Genomic DNA, 1,552 nt, shown 5'->3' with positions numbered 1-1,552 from the left:
GCGGTCAGTCACTTCAGTATCAGGTGTGTTTAAGAGGAATTTTTCACACCTTTACATCTGCAAATAGACGTCCTAGTCTACAATTGTGTAGGGGGCCAACCAGGTGTCAGTGACGGGGCCCCTAAGCAACTGCAGTCTCTGCTTACAGATATTTAAGCCATTGGATGGAGCACCCAGGTTCACTGACAAAGGTGTGAGTTGTTTGGGAGTGCCAGTAACACACCGGTGGAAAATGACAGAATTAGGAGAATTTCTACATGCCTGGGGGGGGGGGGCTGTCAGAATCAGTCAGTCAGTCAGAATTCTGAGATTAAAGTCAGAATTCTGAGGAAAAAAAGTCAGAATTCTGAGAAAACAAGTCTGAATTCTGAGATTACAGTCAGAATTCTGAGATTAAAGTCAGAATTCTGAGAAAAAAAGTCAGAAGTCTGAGGAAAAAAAGTCTGAATTCTGAGATTAAAGTCAGAATTCTCATCCCCCCCCCCATATTAAACTGAAATAATATTTAAAAAATAAGTAAACTTTGTTATTATTTCAATGGCCCTAATTCTCCTCTGTAGTTTTTTTTTTATTAAATAATCTCTACAAAAGTATTTACTACTTTTTTCAATAAATATAATTATTATTATTATTATGAAGCTACCAACAGCTCTGACTAGCAGCTCTGCAACTACTGATGGAAAGGTACATATTTGAGCACCTTTTTCTTTGCTCTTTTCTGTAGCCTTGTTATTCCAGCCAGGTCCTGATTTGTTAGGGATTACAGATTAGAGAAATGAATGAGAGGATCACCGTGTTTGTTTTTCCTGGGCTCAGGTGAAGCCCATCGTTTCCTGATCCAATGTTGACACAGATCTCCAACACAAACATGTCTGGTTCAGATCAAACTGTAGAGCTGCAGCTCACCTCTGCTGGGCATAAATAATAATCATCTGTTTATTCAACTCACCGAATCGCTTGTCAGCAGCAGCAGGGGAGCAGCTGATGGTGAGGAGGAGGAGGAGGAGGAGGAGGAAGGACGGAGGCAGGGAATCCATTTCTCTTGTGTGTTATAGGGAGGTTTAGCAGGCCATCGGTTCCTGCAGGATGTGCTTCTTCTCTCTGGCCGCTCAGAGCGGCTCGTCCGCGGCTGGAGGAGACGGATGGATGCTGGGGAGAGGAGAGAGGAGGCAGGGCGTTTCTGCTGCTCACAGCATCATCACTGGAGCGCTTCCTACTGAAGACTTTCACAATAAACCTCCCTCACAACCCTAGAATGTTCCGCAAACTGGGAAGTTCATATTCTAAGAGATAAGGATGATGACACGGAAGAGGATTAGGGCCATTGAAAAATTAAAAGGTAACTGATTTTTAAATATTATTTCAGTTTAATATGGGAAAATCTTAGAATTTTGACTTTTTTTTTCTCAGAATTTGGACTTTAATCTTAGAATACTGACTGAATTTTGACAACTAACAAACATGTTAGCACCAAGCCGTGGCCATGTTGTTTTTAGAGACTAAACTAGCTCTCTTGTTTTAATCATCCTTTTCCATTAATAAAACACATCAC

General features: G+C 41.3%; 1 protein-coding gene across 1 annotated transcript in view; it reads right to left on the bottom strand.

Moving 5' to 3' along the window:
* Positions 1–1,199, bottom strand: part of LOC107093633 (receptor-type tyrosine-protein phosphatase N2-like) — a 281,824-nt gene extending 280,625 nt beyond the window's left edge. The window contains exon 1 of the mRNA XM_015388814.1: positions 950–1,199. Coding sequence (XP_015244300.1) covers positions 950–1,037 — 88 coding nt within the window. The 5' untranslated portion in view covers positions 1,038–1,199. The remainder of the gene's footprint in view (positions 1–949) is intronic.
* Positions 1,200–1,552: the final 353 nt, after the last annotated feature.

The sequence above is a fragment of the Cyprinodon variegatus genome, unplaced genomic scaffold (assembly GCF_000732505.1).
Source record: "Cyprinodon variegatus isolate N-32 unplaced genomic scaffold, C_variegatus-1.0 Scaffold436, whole genome shotgun sequence".
Lineage (NCBI taxonomy): Eukaryota > Metazoa > Chordata > Actinopteri > Cyprinodontiformes > Cyprinodontidae > Cyprinodon > Cyprinodon variegatus.
The sequence above is the reverse complement of the archived record's forward strand: the minus strand, read 5'-3'. Positions and strand labels throughout refer to the sequence as shown.